This window comes from Arthrobotrys flagrans (assembly GCF_004000055.1).
Source record: "Arthrobotrys flagrans strain CBS H-5679 chromosome Unknown unitig_1, whole genome shotgun sequence".
Lineage (NCBI taxonomy): Eukaryota > Fungi > Ascomycota > Orbiliomycetes > Orbiliales > Orbiliaceae > Arthrobotrys > Arthrobotrys flagrans.
The window spans coordinates 2,403,611-2,417,181 of NW_027137556.1; the positions used below are offsets into that span (position 1 = coordinate 2,403,611).

The 13,571-nt window shown below is 47.7% G+C and overlaps 3 protein-coding genes across 3 annotated transcripts; 1 reads left to right on the top strand and 2 right to left on the bottom strand.

Annotated features, from left to right (window-relative positions):
- Positions 1-466: 466 nt before the first annotated feature.
- Positions 467-2,479, bottom strand: DFL_008730 (uncharacterized protein; the record flags this gene model as incomplete). Its single annotated transcript, XM_067638506.1, has 7 exons — positions 467-1,016; positions 1,096-1,622; positions 1,684-1,743; positions 1,807-1,991; positions 2,069-2,203; positions 2,263-2,394; positions 2,476-2,479. 7 exons carry the CDS (start codon positions 2,477-2,479, stop codon positions 467-469), a joined length of 1,593 nt encoding a protein of 530 aa, XP_067486387.1.
- Positions 2,480-5,579: 3,100 nt separating this feature from the next.
- Positions 5,580-6,877, bottom strand: DFL_008731 (uncharacterized protein; the record flags this gene model as incomplete). The annotated part of the gene is made up of 2 exons (XM_067638507.1): positions 5,580-6,530; positions 6,710-6,877. 2 exons carry the CDS (start codon positions 6,875-6,877, stop codon positions 5,580-5,582), a joined length of 1,119 nt encoding a protein of 372 aa, XP_067486388.1.
- Positions 6,878-11,033: 4,156 nt separating this feature from the next.
- DFL_008732 (uncharacterized protein) lies at positions 11,034-13,551 on the top strand (the record flags this gene model as incomplete). Its single annotated transcript, XM_067638508.1, has 4 exons — positions 11,034-11,063; positions 11,178-11,309; positions 11,374-11,387; positions 11,478-13,551. The coding sequence occupies 4 exons, from the start codon at positions 11,034-11,036 to the stop codon at positions 13,549-13,551; spliced, it is 2,250 nt and encodes a 749-aa protein (XP_067486389.1).
- Positions 13,552-13,571: the final 20 nt, after the last annotated feature.

The following is a 13,571-nucleotide window of genomic DNA, read 5'->3' on the forward strand; positions in this document are numbered from 1 at the left end:
ATTTTAGAGAGGGATGTTTCGGTTGCTTTGTGCCTAAATTCGGACCATAGGACATTTAATTGCAAGAGTGCAGAGATCTTCCTGCAGGAAATCTTGAAGCACGGGCCATATCAAGACGTCCGCTTTGCCGTGAGTTATTTCCATCCCCATCCAGAGAGCGAGGAGGTTGTGATTTTATCTCGTAGGTATCAATCATCCCGACATTAAGCCATCAAATTTGTCTCATAAACCGGACCTTCATTCTCCCATCCTATCATATCGAACGACGTAGCGAGAAATCAACATCACAGGCCGTAAACGCAAATGCATCCGAATACATTCTGATCGAACGAGCAGGATATGTACAATTTCCCCCTGTGACTAGGATCAAGGAAAAATATCAAAAAAGCTTGCGAAACATCAAAAGCACACCACGACGCCCAATTGCAAAGATACATAGAAAAAAGCACCAGTAGAATCACCCTGATTAATTCGAGAACCCATCTCCCTTAGTCGCAACACCCACCAACTTCCCAATCCTCTTGCTCATCACATTCCACCCATCCGCCGTCTCCCAGACTTTATGCCCTGCCTTATTCACAACATCCCAGTGCAACAAATTATCCGTCAAACCCGTAGACTCCTTCTGCGCTTGATCCCATCTACGGTCCCTCTTCACCCCTTCCCCGCTACTAACAACCACCAAAGGCATCTTCCTACTCAAAATAGCCTTGCTCGTCGTAACCTCTGGTTTTGTAAACGTGTTCGCCGCCAGACTTTCCTGCAATTTCGCTTTGATGGTTTTGGCATTCAGATATGAGGACCTACCGAATATACGGTCCTCTCTGGAACGAGCTTTGAAGATCGCATTGAAGAGGATTTCTAACCCGAGAGGGGAGATGACGCCGCGGAACCACATGAAGAAACCACGGCCTGAGGAGCCGACGTCCGGGAGGTAGGATTCGTGGAGAGGATCGATTAGCATGAGACCTTTGATCGATTTCCCTTGGCGTGAGGCGAAGATTCGAGTATAGATTCTATGGTAAACTCTTATTTAGCACCGTATCCGCGTAGGTTCTAGTGTCTTCACAAAATCAAGAGAAAAGGTAAGCTTACGATCCAATCCCATGAGCCACCAAAATAAACGGTCCCTTCTCATCAACCTTCGCCAAAGCCTCACTCAGCGCATCCGCCGCCATTCCAGCACTCAATGGACTCGGGGCCACATCACTAAACCCATATCCAGGTCTATCCCAATAACAAAACCTTCCGATGGTTCCATTCACATAATTCTCATTTGCCCAATCCAACAACCCATTCGCAACAGCTCGTTCCCCACCCTCCAAGAATACCGTGACATTCTCCTTTTCTTTATCACCATGTTCTGGAGTGCAGTAGACATGGACTTGGTAGTTACGGTCTTCGACCCAAACTCTTTTCCCAGGGACTTCGAGAGATTGGTCGTATGCTCTGAGGGAAAGAGTGCCGGTGAAGAGGACCGATATAACAAGGAAGACAACCATGATCGTGAGGGCCGAAAATACAGAGCACCACTCTCTGAGGGAGCGACGGGTTTCAGCTCGTCCGGTTAGACGTTCTTCTTCTTCCTTCTTGCCCCATTCGACGCTACGGTCCACACAGACCTAATAGATAAGAACTTGACATTAGCACCAATCCGTAGGTGGAGGCTGTGATGGTACGTACTGCCCACAGAGTAACGCCTAGAACAAAAATAGCGGACCCGAGACCGATCCATCCTTCCTCCTAGTGTTAAAGTATTGGCTTAGCATACGGGTTCTCCCTGAATCAGAGGGAAAGATTCTATACCTCTTTAAGCCCAGGAGCCGATAAAATAATGATCAGATTCACCAGCAACAAGACCGCAATGATCGACTGGACGACTTCTTCAGCCCTCGATGGGGTTGTGAATGAGAATAGCAGCAGCATGAGAATCCCAATAGCCAAGGAAGTGTACCCGAAGGCAAACCAGCCTCCACCACGAGAGTGGAACCCTGTGAAAAAGTTAGATGCACTCCTATATAATATAATTTCCTCACAAGGACGATGTAGAAAAGAGATATATAAATACCTTGAGGACTAACAAACATCGTAACAAGTAGTACCAACCACCAACCGCAAGCAACAACCAAGAAAGTTATGGTGAAGTATCGTAGAAATCGAATACTCCAAAGATTCAAAGGCGTAACAGCCGGATCGTCGATATCTAAAAAACTTTAGCATCATATTTAAATCTATCCGACTGAGAAAATACTCCAAGCATACCAAGTGGTGGTTGTCCCGACACTCCATGATGGGTACTAGTAGGCAACAACCTAGTTCGCTCATCAGGTTCATAGTACATCGTTGGTTGTGGGAGAGGCTGTTGACGAGAATGTGAATCTGTTGCTTCGCTCGCTTGGTTGTCAGATCTGTCAGTAGCTATTCCATCTCTTGATTCTGGATCGTCCGCTTTGGACGTGCCTTGATTAGTATTACCCATCGTGATTTCTGATTTGAAGTTTATTAGAGCCAGTGATGAATAATGATGTTTGGCAATGTTCGCAAGTAGGGGAGCTATGATATTATAGATTTGAATTTCGAATACGGTGTGGATTTACCGATACAACCAGTAGGACAATACGCAATTGCAATGTCACACCGACGACAACAAAAGATATCAAGAGAGAGGGAAATACTAGAATACAGCCTGGATATTTTAATAAAGACTCCACAGGATAAGTTCCAAGGCGAAAAGAGAAAAGGCGAAAAAAGACTACCTGCTAATGACGTAAATTCGTCGAAGCCGCCCAACAACAACATCACTCAAAGCTAAGGAGAAGCTAAAGCCATTTGCATCGCTAAGCGGCACAATGTGCAACAACACATACGTCCACCCAGATCATCACCCGATACCTTATACTCAAATCTCTTTGCCCTTCCGGATCGAAAAAGAAATTAAATATATTTCCGATACGACTCAGTGATAAAAGGGTAGGCAGAGGGAAAGAAGGAAGGGAAGGGCTTTCGCTACGACTATTCTGTCTCCGAACTTTGTTGTAGCAGCTGTTGCTCCTTCCCAGCACGTAACCGTCGTCTCCTCTCCTTGGCGCCGTAACTGACCACAGGTGGGATGAAAATGTAGAAAGAAAAGAGAGCAATGATGACTAGGGAAGCTGAGGTGATCACCATGCTCTCGTTATTTCAAACCCACGGTGTCAGATGCTAGCTAGTCAAAAGTTTATTGTTTTCCGAGGCCGGACGAGTCGGAGAAAATTAAACAGACGAGCGAGATGTTCGGTTGGCTGTATAGCGGAGAAATAATACGTAAAGTGCAGCTGGTAAATGTCGATCTTTTTTGTTGTTTTTGTGGTGCCAGGGGGTTTCTTTTCTGGCTTTCTTCAAGGTTTGACTCGGTTCGAGAGGAGGTAGATCGCGAATTCGGGTAGATGTTCAACGAGCGGGGGTGGTATGTAATTGTACGTAACGGTGGGTGGGTTACAGCGAGATTTAATCGGAATCGGTTTGGAGATTGTTAGACAACCGGACAACTTCTGATCAAACGGGTATGGAATAACCAAATATCGATATCGATAAAAAAAAGTAAGGCAAGAATGAGGCTCTGTAGTAATATAATCAACCAAAAGCTCGAAATCTATTTGGCGAAATACACCGCTTATATATAATCAGCAATGGAGGTACTCGGTGATACAGCGCCCGGCGGAACAATATGCGGAGAAGTTCGATGTGAGATGAAAAGGAGGAAAGCCTGCACTTTGGTTCGGCACTGATTCCGAGAAACCTAAGCCTGGTCCCCTCCAGCCCATAAGCCCCCGTCCCGAAATAGAGTTCCAAGGGGGGTTCCGTGGGAAAGCTCCAAAAAACGAACGTGTGATCTACTCGACAGGGTTTAGTCAGAACAAACCAAGCTACTCCTCAAACTGTCGGCCGCGAGATCATGCATCATGCACCTCACAACCGAGAAGAAAGGCGGAGAAGGCTTCAATAAACGCCCGATATGTCTGCGGATACAGCGTTTGCTGCTTCCGGTCCGTGAAGCTGGAGTTAAAAGACCTCACCTCTGTTATCCACACTGGGTTCGAGGGAGCTGTTTAATTTCTCGGTGTTTCTATACGACGAATATGCATACGTGCATACGGATTCAACCAATTGCCAAGCTAGTGCGTATCATGTAAGACTAGGGTCGTTATCAATTTTAAAAGAATCGGCAGGGCTTTGCGAGAGTCGAAATGTTCTAAAGATATAAGCCCCTCTCTAACTGGAGTCACCGTCATTTGACTCTTAACTAAGGTCATGATACCACAATATTCTAATAAATGTCTCGAGCACTCTTAGCACGCACAGTTTTGAAGTTTATCGCCGGGTCATTATCAGCAGATAATACGTACTAAGGAACATCGCAACAATAACGGAATCAACCGTCCCGTAATTAATTATAAATGTATGTACCCGAGGGATTCGAAAAATCAGTCGAGGAACGCTGGTCAGTCTCGAACAGAACTCACAAACGCCTCCGCATACGAGGACATCGGAAAGTACAGCATGGTCGTACAACCGCATATTACGCAAGACCAGCATTTCGCAACTAACCGGCCAGAGACCGACGCCGACAATGCTCATACCGCTCGCCCTGGGGCGCCTACGGCCGCTGCCTAGCCGGCGCCAGAATCGAATCGAAGACATATCCTCTTGGTTAATCAATATACACCGACACCCGATAAGGCTGTGCAGTTCGATACTCCTACCTGAGCTGAGTCAGAGGCCCGCCTTGGTCAGCTTGCGAAATGATGTCATAGCCGCGGGATCCCATATATGCATCAATGGCAGATGCTAAGTGCAAAGGCTCGGGAATTAGGTAAAATATCACCCAAACTGGTTAAACGCGACCATTATTAAGCCTAGAGCATAAACAATATCGCACGTCTGTATACTCGTGAGTAGCGAGCCGAAGGGCCTAAGACCCTATAAGGCTAAAGGGGAGATGGTCATATGAGTATGAGCATTGAAAAAGATGGACAAATAGAAGACCTGTGTTGAGGTTGTTGTAGATGTCTTTGGATATCCTTAGTTTAGACGGATCCCAAGATAGTAGGCCGGTTAGTGTCAAGAAACTGCCCGGACGGATTTGCTTGACCGCACACATGCAAAATTGATGGGCAGTGCCGCACGTGGCCATAAACTGAACCATATGCGTGGCGTCCATAATCTCCCGCAAGCATAGCATAGCCCGGTTCAAAGATGACGAGTTCTTCAAGGTGGACGGACTTCTAGTAATAGAGCCCTCCGTCCACTCTCGGGAGACTGAAAAGTTAGTCATCTTGATCCTCTGCGAATATCCTTCAAGGCGGTCCTGGATATTAATATCTGTGTGATTATGGTGACTGATTTATCATTGTTCTAAGCTGAATAGGTAGGAAAAGAATTACAAATGCAGAATGTACAAACGCTAAATCCACAAAAGTCGAAAAAAATGAGCCAAAAGATGACGAGGTCTACAGTACAAGAAAATTAATGAGCAAAAAAAGAAAGGAAGAAGCAGTTATATTCGCTCGATTCTGGGTCCTATTATATCAAGACGCCCTTCACAATATCCGAACATTCCCAAAAACTCCATAGTGGTCCGAAATGTAGACTTTTGGCTTTTCCGGTGTTTTCTCTCCGATCCCGATCGGCTCGACCTGCTCGACCTTGATCTTATCGCCAGGAGGGTGGAAGATTTTGTCGAACCTCCTTTTGGGGAACGGATTGTTCTCGGTCTGGTAGCCCCAGGTGTGACCTCTGACATTATCTTCGGACCCGCCCCCTACCAGATAAGCGTCCTTCAATCCTGCCTCATCCGGAATCTTCAGGTCATAGGGGTCGATGGGGTTCATATCTCCGGCTATCAATCCGGTGTAGACGTTTGTATCATAAAGCACGAATCTCGCTGCCAGCTTGAGTTGATCCAACCTCCAAGGTCTTGCACCTACCAACGATTCGAGATGTGTATTCCCGACCCTAACGGTGACGACCTCCGACGTACGCGACGAGATGGCCTCGATATCGACGAATAAGCAGTCGCGATCCATATTCGAGTCGTAGTGCAATCGAATCACGTTTTTGACCTTGATCCTCCTATCCACCAACGTGACAGTGCCATAATGACTCTTCTGCCAAATACCCCTATCGCTAACCACATCCGTGATATAAAAGTTCTTCTGTACCCACTCGTTCTCCGCCAGCGATTTGATCATTTCGTGGTTGACTTCTTGTAACACTATAACGGCCGGGGAAATCGTGTCGGGATCTTCGGTTCCACTGATCAGCATGGAGCGGAGATAGGACATGGCGGCGCTGATCCGGTCTTGAGGCTCGGCGGAGACGAAGTCGACGTTCCATGTTATTAAGGCAAAGTTGGAGCGGGGCTGAGAGTTGGAGTTTGCTTCTTCGGTGTTTTGGACTTGTTTCCATTGTTTCTCTTCGCTGCTGTAGTGGTTGATGCCCAGGACGTGGGCGACGCCTGCATCGGGACTGGGTGTTCGAGGGACGGCGGGCTGCATTTTGGTGATATCGTTAGTCTTAGTCTCGTTTCTGACTTCAAGCGAGGAGGAAAGAGAAGAAGAAGAAGATATTCGAAAGAAAGTGGTGTAAAACGTAAAGCGGTGGTGGCACATTCCGCACCGCGAGAGCGAAGCGACCAAAACCGCACCCACACAGCAACCACTAAACTCACAGTCTGGTGCAGATGGACAAGATCAAGACTTGATATTGTCCGAGTAATGAGAACCAAGGCCAACAGAACGACGAATATTCGGAATTGCCTGGTCGCAACGGTATGTGAAACGTAGTGACGGGCAACTTCTAGCGGTCGCGTATTCTGGTGCGATTGGGGCATCATCATGAGGTTCTTCCACTTGGGATCCATGGGGTATTGGGGGAAGCTTAAGCTTGTCGAAAACTAGCTGCCATGTAGCTGGTGGTTGTTGTCAGAGCAGTACCATTCGGGTCGTTGTAGTCGTCGTCGTAATCGTCGTTTTAAGTCGAGATAAGCGAAATTCCAAGACAGGTCCAAGGAATCGTATGTACTTGGAGTTGATGATGTATGTAACGATGTATGTAATGATATGTACAGTACAATGCAGGGTTAAAAGTAATATAAAGAGGGCAGCGAGGTTGGAAAGAATGACTGAAGGGAAGCGCATGAAACGACAGAGAGAGAAGAAAGAATGCGGGAAACACTGAGGCAGACGTATGATAGTAATTGAAATAATATCGACACGCCCGATTAATATTAATGTCAACATCTTTCATCTCGAATGGCCCGAAATCCAACGGCCTTCTTCTTTAATACTGCTGTTAGTATCATTGCCACTGCTGGCCAGACCCAGCCAGGGGCCAATTGTAAACCGCTAGAAACAGCTCCGCCGCAAGGACTTGCATGGCGCCGCCCAAATAAAACTCCAACCACAACTCCCTAAATCGTTTCTGTTTTCGTTTTTAGTCAGGAGAGCTTTGATTATAAAATTTTCAGATGCTTGCAGGCGGGCTGCTTGCGAAATCCGGCTGGGCGCCGACCCGGGAGGACTGGGAAGAAAGGTTCTTTTGGGCGCCGCCAGATATAGGCTAACCCGTCGGATATAACTCCTCTTCATCTTGGTTATTATCGCGAACGGCTTCAGGAAAGTATGTAATGACAAATGTCGTGTCGGTGATTAGGTAAGTAAATATCCCGCTCATGGTAGGTCAAGTCAAGTAGGTTGGTATAATATCGACTATTCGATAGCTAAACTGTCTTCTGATAGCTAGCTCCAGGCCGCCAGTCTCTCGCCTATGAGATTCCCCTGCTTCACTTCGCTATGCAATGAACTTCATACGGCTAGCCTCGACTAGCCCTCCTCGGCTGCAAGAAACGCTTTGAAACGGGTCCCTGATTCGTTGGCGTTGACAGGAAGGGTGCTTCGATTGCGACTCAAGTTGGACACTTCGGACCCAATCAGTCCTCGAGGCCGGTCTCTGGGGAGCTTTCAGGTACAAGTACACAGTACATGCTCGCGATAGTACAATCAACGGAAAACCAAGCCGCACGGTCTTGTCATCCGTCATCGTTATTATCTTCGAATCCTACGCGCGGTTGAATTAACCGATATCACACCCTAAAAATACTTTGAGTGTATTTTGTTCCCACCCTCTCGAGATCTCCCTCGCAAAATTTACGAAGTCTCTCGTGCGAGACTTGAAAATGCGAAATGCGGGGAAGCTCTCGAACCATCACATCCAACATGGGTAATATCCGACCTAAGCTATCGAACAATCGAACCTTCACACTTAGACCGGCTTGTCAAAATTGACCGAATACGGGTGTAAGAAATGCTTAGGGTCTGAATCCCATTGGCGGCCCAATTTTCGCCTCTTTGGCCTAATCAGCATGACCGCTTCCTCAATCTAGCTGGATGCATGACCTTCGATAGTATCGACCATGGCATGTAAAGCTTAACAAATGCGAAGCTTTGCGATATAGCCTGAATTCAATCTTTAAAAACAATACACCGGGTAACAGTAACAGTCTATCAACGGGCTTACGTTTCTATGCGCCGGTGGCTTTTTTGGGGCAAACGTTAACAAGCTGCTCTGCTCAAGAATTCGACGGAAACAAATCGCGAGATATCACTTTTTTCCCTTTTCTTGCCAAATAACACCAACAGCTAGAGCTAGAGGATCAGCTTGTTCGGTTAAGTTATCGATACGACCATGTCCAGACGGTCAAATTTCATGGGCTGGCGGTCTGGGTGAATTGAATGGGGTGTCTGTCTTTCAAATTTTCGCACCCCTTGCGAACAAGGTCACCAGCGCCATGGGAGGTATGCAGGCGCAGGATAGTTAGGTGGTCTGCCTGATATTTTCAACTTGGTTGCCGCGATTGACAGCAGCATTTTGGGGGGTTACAGGCCGTAATGGTGACGCTGGGAAACTGTCGATACGGGGTTGCATTGGTTACCAAGTTCCAGTTTTTCGACGCCATGTGGTTTATGGAGACCTTCGATCGAGCAAGCAAGCTCCACATCTTCGGGACTGACACCATTGGGGGTAACATCTCCAAGGTGGTTCTCCACACCTTTGGGACTTCATGTAGGTATACATGTACAAGTAAAAAATGGTCATGAGTCTCTCACCTTCTTCTTCCTCGCTTGCCCCCGGCCTGTCGAAGCTATTATTCCGCCTACGTTTAGACTTTTTAGGTTCAATCGAATGCATGCACCCGAAAAGATGGGGAAAGAAAAAAAAAACCAGACAGACATCGCGAACAAAAAAAGGATTAAATTGGGGCTCGTTTTATCCTGCTCAACCGGTAAAGTTAGCCGGTTATACCTCGCTCACCTCACCTCCCAGATTTGCCCCTCCATCATCCATGTCGCCAGAGGCTTTCCCTAACACCCTGCAGCAAACTACCGGAGAAGTTGTCAACTGTTGGGCAGTTTGACTTTCTTCATCCCACCTGCCAACGCCGACCATGATGCTTGCTCCTGCTGCACGATTGTGGGTCCCGAAAAGGTCGAATGGGGATAGCGTCATGCTGCCTGTCCTCATTGTGCGGTTTTCGAACATTCCTTCGTCCTGTTCCATCGAAGGGGGGTGCAGGAAGGAAACATCGGGCGGTATTGGTACCTGTGTATGTTTGAGTAAGGAAGTAATGTAGACGCAAGATAATTTGATATTGCAGACACCACCATGCTGAACCTCGTAAAGGTTCTCCCACACCTGGTCAACATGACTAATAATCGTTCAAGATCGATACATTTCGTTTTCTTTTCCCAAGTCGGATCGTTTTCGACGGTACCTGGCGTGGGTGAACCCGTCTCGTCTTTGCTAGCCATTGGAGCTTGGGCTGCGGCCCAGCATTGGCACCGTACTCGAGTCACTTTATGTAGTCCCTGACCTGCTTGCCTGTTTGCTTGCGAGGTTTTATTCGAGGTGGTTCTGTTCTGTTTCTTTTGACCTTCTCAAAGCGTGAACGTTCGAGCATAGCCTTCGAATTCGATCTGATGTTTCCTATGTTTATATTTCTTGCACTTCGGATTATATTATATCAAGCTGTCAACGATTACTTGCATTACTAACTGTCCATTCGATAAACACGGCCCCGGCAGTCGGACTGGTAAATTGAATTGGTTAAATTGGAGAGGGACGGAACCTGATTTGTAACTGGCCGGGCTGCGTTAAAGCCTGTTGGTCAGCCTCATCGACGGCTCTCCGTTCTGTTCTGGCTGGTGTTTCCTTCCCCTTCCAAATCAGGCCCGCTCTCAACCTCACTACTTCAACTCCCAATCTATCTCTCTTCTTCATCACCATCCTTCTCTCCTCCTCCTCCTCTTCAGTAATTCCACTCCCGATTCCTTTCCGGTCGCCTGAATCTGTAGATATCTCCGATCCATCCCCTCGGGTTCCTCTCCGATCGGTGTTGACCGCCTGCACAATCGCAGCCAATCCAAACAGAGAACAGAACATTGGTTAGCGGCGTCGACTCCCACTCCCCACGCTCTGTCCGGCATCGAGGGTTCTCAGGGTTCAAAGCCGTATATACCCTTCGACTCGACCGTCTATAACTCGGCATATCTACACATTTTGCCCGATCTTTCTCGGAAACCTTTCGACGACCCTTTAGGCCTCTACTCCGGTCGAAAACCACCTTTCACCCGCCAATTTCTGCGATTTTGTCACCGCTTTTTTTGTCTCCAGCCGTTAAGAAACCCACCAATCACCCTAGCGAACACTATTACCGCTACGCAGAATCCTACGGTCTCCCTTGCCTACGACTGCTACGTACCAACCGTTTTAAATTCCTCGAATAAATTCAACAAGCCTTAAGACCGTTTACAATAACGACCATCCGAAGAAAAACCTACACCCACTTGTTGGAAGTGTTTTTTTCCGGAATTCTGGTTCCTAAAAATCATTGACATTCTGTAGCTGAACCGTCCTGGTGCAACTCTCTGCCGGCAGCCGACGCGGCAAAATCGCATACCAAATCGCCTGCTACATTCCATTCGGACACCTCCAAAATGTCATTCTTCAGGAGGAGTAAATCCTCTGTGAGTTTAAACCTTTTACCGAAAGTTTACGCTTTGCCAGTCGGCGATTTTTCGCACTTTTCGTTGTGGCTTTCGAATTCACCCCTTGCTAACGTCATAACCTTCGGCGTTTAGGCCTCTGGAGCGCCACCGGCTGCCGCAAAGAAGAAGGAGGAAGCGGCAGTTGCCCTTACACCGATACAGGAACTCGTTCGAGATGCGCCCCAGAGAGTAGACGGGAGTGATAAGTTTTGGGGTTATGAGAATGTAAGAACTCTACCGAATGGTTATCATGACGGTAACGACGACGGCTAACGTTAAGATCATCTAGTTTGGCAACACATGGTATGGCTTAATTTCCTAGATATTCTTCGTTATTATCGTATTTTACTGGATGCCAATGTCTGAGATATTATGGATCTTGTGTTTCGCTAGCTACTGCAATTCTATGTTGCAGTGTCTCTATTACTCGAAGCAATTCCGCGAAGCAGTCATCAACTATCCTCAAAAATCGTTACTACCCGGCGCACCGAATGGAGCGATAGCTTCAAGCTCGAAACTCTCCAGGACGTCGACGGAACCCGCCCCTCCAAATGGAAAGGCGAAAGGGGGTGTTGGGTCACCAACCCCACTAGCAAGGCGGGGATCGACTCCGGCGAGTGCGGCAGTCCCACCTGCAGGTCCTGCGAAGGCCGAGGATAAGGATTCACCCGAGGCGAAGAAGAAGGCAGCTTTGGCCGCTGGTCCGATACTCAATGTCGAAGTTGCGAACTCGAAGAACTACAGTATGGAAGAGACACTGTTCACAGCGATGAAAGATCTTTTTGAGAGCGTGGTAGCAAATGAATCGAGAACCGGAGTTGTGAGCCCTTTGCGCTTCGTTGAGGTCCTCAAGATGAAGAATGAGCTCTTCCGAAGCCAGATGCACCAGGATGCCCATGAATTCTTCAATTATGTTCTAAATGAAGTTATTGAAAACGTGGAGGATCATGCCAAAGCTGCCAACCAGAATAAGAGTGAAACATCGCCTCGTCTGATACCTGAAATCGCGGACTCGGCTGATTCCGCAAAGGCAGTGTCAACCACATCTGAATCGGTGGTGCAGAATACGAGCTGGGTTCATGACCTATTCGAGGGAGCATTAACATCCGAAACCAAATGCCTAACATGCGAGAACGTTTCCAGAAGGGACGAACCATTCCTCGACCTTTCCATCGATCTAGAAAAGCATTCATCAGTCACGTCTTGTCTCCGGAATTTCTCAGCAAGCGAGATGCTATGCGAACGGAACAAGTTCCACTGCGATGTATGCGGTGGACTCCAGGAAGCGGAAAAGAGGATGAAGATCAAACGGCTCCCGAAAGTGCTAGCGTTGCACCTAAAGCGATTCAAGTATATGGAGGATTTAGGACGACACCAAAAGCTCTTCCACCGAGTAGTTTATCCCTATCATCTGCGATTGTTCAATACTACTGACGATGCCGAAGATCCGGATCGGCTCTACGAGCTCTACGCTGTTATTATTCATATCGGGGGTGGACCATATCATGGACACTATGTAGCTATAATAAAATCGGAAGAGCATGGGTGGTTGTTGTACGACGACGAGATGGTCGAACCTGTCGATAAGTCCTTTGTGCGAAACTTCTTCGGCGATAGACCCGGGTTGGCGTGCGCATACGTTCTATTCTACCAAGAAACGACACTAGAGGCCATAGAGCGCGAGAATAGAATGGAGCAAGAAAGGGCGGAAGCAAAGAAGGCGAAGCTCAACAGGACTGATGGTAAAGAGAAGGACCTTAAGAAGAAACCATCGAAGGAGAAGGTGAACGGATACACAAACGGACACGTCATTTCTCCTATCGATGATGTTCCTGATGTTGCAATTCTCGACGGACCTAAGACACCGATCCTGGAGCCGCAGCCTAAGACGCCGACTGGACTCCCACCCGTGCCGTCAATACCTACATCGTATCTCAATGTCAATACCCGGCCGGCAGCACCAGAGGCTACGTCCCCTGTTTCGCCGATCAAATCGAAGAAGGAACGTGAAAAGGAGCTTAAAGAGGAGAGGGCACGGGAGAAGGAAAGAGAGAAGCAAGCGAAGAGAGAGGAGAAGGAGCGTGAGAAAGAAGCCAAGAACAAGGGCAAAGAGGAGAAAGAAAACGGTAGCAGCAGTCACGGATTGAGCCGATTCAGGCCGCCGTCGATTGGCAAGAAACCCTTCGGTTTTAACAAGATCATGGAAAAGGAAAGAGAGAAGGAACCCGTACCGCCAATACCCTCAAACGCATTGCATTATGGCGACTCGTCCGCTACAACGACGCAAAGTTCGATAGCTAGCCCGAACCTACAACCTGTAACGGTATCAGCAAACGGAAGGCAGGAGAGTTTCGACGAACGGCATTTGAATGGTAGCCAAACACCCAAGGAAGAAAAGAAGCACAAGGAGGAAAAACACCACCGAGCCAGTAAGATACTACGGAAGAAGCTGTCGATCCTGGGATAGTGGTGAACGGGAAGGGTACC